The sequence below is a fragment of the Morone saxatilis genome, unplaced genomic scaffold, assembly GCF_004916995.1.
Source record: "Morone saxatilis isolate NCDOM2014 unplaced genomic scaffold, NCSU_SB_2.0 Contig4, whole genome shotgun sequence".
NCBI classification, from domain to species: Eukaryota; Metazoa; Chordata; class Actinopteri; family Moronidae; genus Morone; species Morone saxatilis.
Window position 1 is genome coordinate 16,894,928 of NW_023339984.1, and position 2,091 is coordinate 16,897,018.

Genomic DNA, 2,091 nt, shown 5'->3' on the forward strand with positions numbered 1-2,091 from the left:
TTTGTGGTTTTGAGTAAAATCTCTGAAGATAAGCTGGATGGATTGTGAAATCTGGGTCACACTTTCATGTCCCCCTCAAATTGAATTGGAATAACTTCGATAATCCCATATTTCATGTAGTGGCATCATCAAGTCATATTTTTTATTTGGTTTATGACCAAATAGCAGCAAAACTAATGATGTCCCATCAGCCTCAGATGTATGTTGTGCTTATTACCAAGTAGTACCATGCTAAAACACTAAAAACATGGCTGAAAATGGTGAATATTATACTATACTATGTAAAATGATGCTTTACTCTACTATACTATAAATATTTTTATATTATAAATATATCATACTTGCTAATATTACTTTATGCTTTCATTCAATCACTCATATAACGTCCTCTATTAATCCCTTTATTCACACACAAAAACTCCTTTGTTCCCTCATTTCTCAGTCTCACTTACTCATTAACAACAACTCACTGCTGTCATGGATCCGTTCATTCATTCATCATTTCACTCACTCACTGGCTGTGTGGTTGGCATGGTTACCTGCTGCCAGTCAGCCTGGTCCAGACAGTGCCAGTCTTCACTGTAAACCTGCAGCCTGGCTGGAAGAGACGAGTACAGACCAGACAGACCTGTGGCCAGCACCTGTGAGCACACACACACACACACACACACACACAAATGCAGGTTAGTGGTTTCAGACACACGATACATGATGATACAGGTGAGGCACTACGCACACACACACACACACGAACACACAGGCTTTTGTGGAAATTAAATTCCAGTGCAGATTAGTGTGTTCTTTTTATAAATAGCAGAGATTGAGGGCAGATAGAAACTGAGGAGAAAATAAAATAAAAACTAAATATCCTTATTTAATTATTCAAGTTAGATGACAAGATCTCTTTCATATCTGTATGGTAAATATGAAGATATCTGTATGTAAAGGTAAAAACATCCACTTATTAGAACCTCTAAAGCCTTCAACTAACACATTATATCTTGTTTCCCTGGGAATCACTGCTCCGGCCAACACTTCCTTATAAACGAACTAAATATAACATGTTAATTAGTGACATTTGGAGGTGATATTAGGTACATTTTGGTACAAGTGGAAAGCGCCAGACTAGCTGTTTCCCCCTGTTTCCAGTCTTTATGCTAAGCTAAGCCAACCAGCTATAGCTTCATATTCATATCCAAAATGCTATTTCTTTAATAAGAGAGGAGGAAGAGAAAGAGAGGAGGACATCATCAACATCAACGACAACAACAACAATAACAACAATAACAGCAGCAGTCTTGAGTCTCGTTAACAATCAGGAAACTGTCCAATCACGTGCAGATTTACTAATCCGTCTCTCTGTGTACGAGCCAATCTCCTGCTGGTTTACTAATCTGCTCTCTACATAAAGATTGAGGTCAGAGTGGTTACGTGGGCTTAAATCTGACACACACACACACACACACACACAGGTGGCACATGGTTCAGTGTCTTTGCTCGCCCTTTCACACACATACACACTCCCTCCCTCTCGTTCTCTCACTCAAACACTAAGAGCAGAAACTAGCAGTGACGGAGCCAACATGGCCGGCAAGCGTTAGCAAGCGAGACCTGAAGGACAAAAACATTCTTGTCTTTCCAGAACATTAGATATATATTTTCTTTTTTCATATTTTTTAACACCCTTGCTTAAATCTTAGGATCGTGTAAATGTTGTTAAGATTTAAGATTTTTAACAAACTTAAATATCTCACCAACTCATCCAATAGTTTGTGAGATATTTGTGATGTAACAAAGTACAACCTAACATTTGATTTATGTTTTAATTATTTCTCCTTTATTTATTGTAGTGTTGAATACTTTTCTTCACATTAAGGCTTTTTGTAATATCTTTATTACTTGCACTTCCCTTGTTTCCTTTTCTGCTTTCCCTCTATTTCCCTGTTGCTTTCCATAACTTCCCCCTCCACCTCTTCACCTTGTTGACACTGTATATCTGTCTGTATCTCTTTCTCTCTCTCTCTTGCTGGCACACAGACACAAGCATAAAACTAAATTTAAATGTCATTTTACAACGCAGGGTTGTATAAT

At 37.8% G+C, this 2,091-nt stretch overlaps 1 protein-coding gene across 1 annotated transcript in view; it reads right to left on the reverse strand.

Annotated features, from left to right (window-relative positions):
- LOC118338516 (protein FAM160A1-like) overlaps positions 1 to 2,091 on the reverse strand; it is a gene marked incomplete at its 5' end in the record, with an annotated part of 12,498 nt that overhangs the window by 5,628 nt on the left and 4,779 nt on the right. The window contains 1 exon segment of the mRNA XM_035675827.1: positions 516 to 641. Coding sequence (XP_035531720.1) covers positions 516 to 641 — 126 coding nt within the window.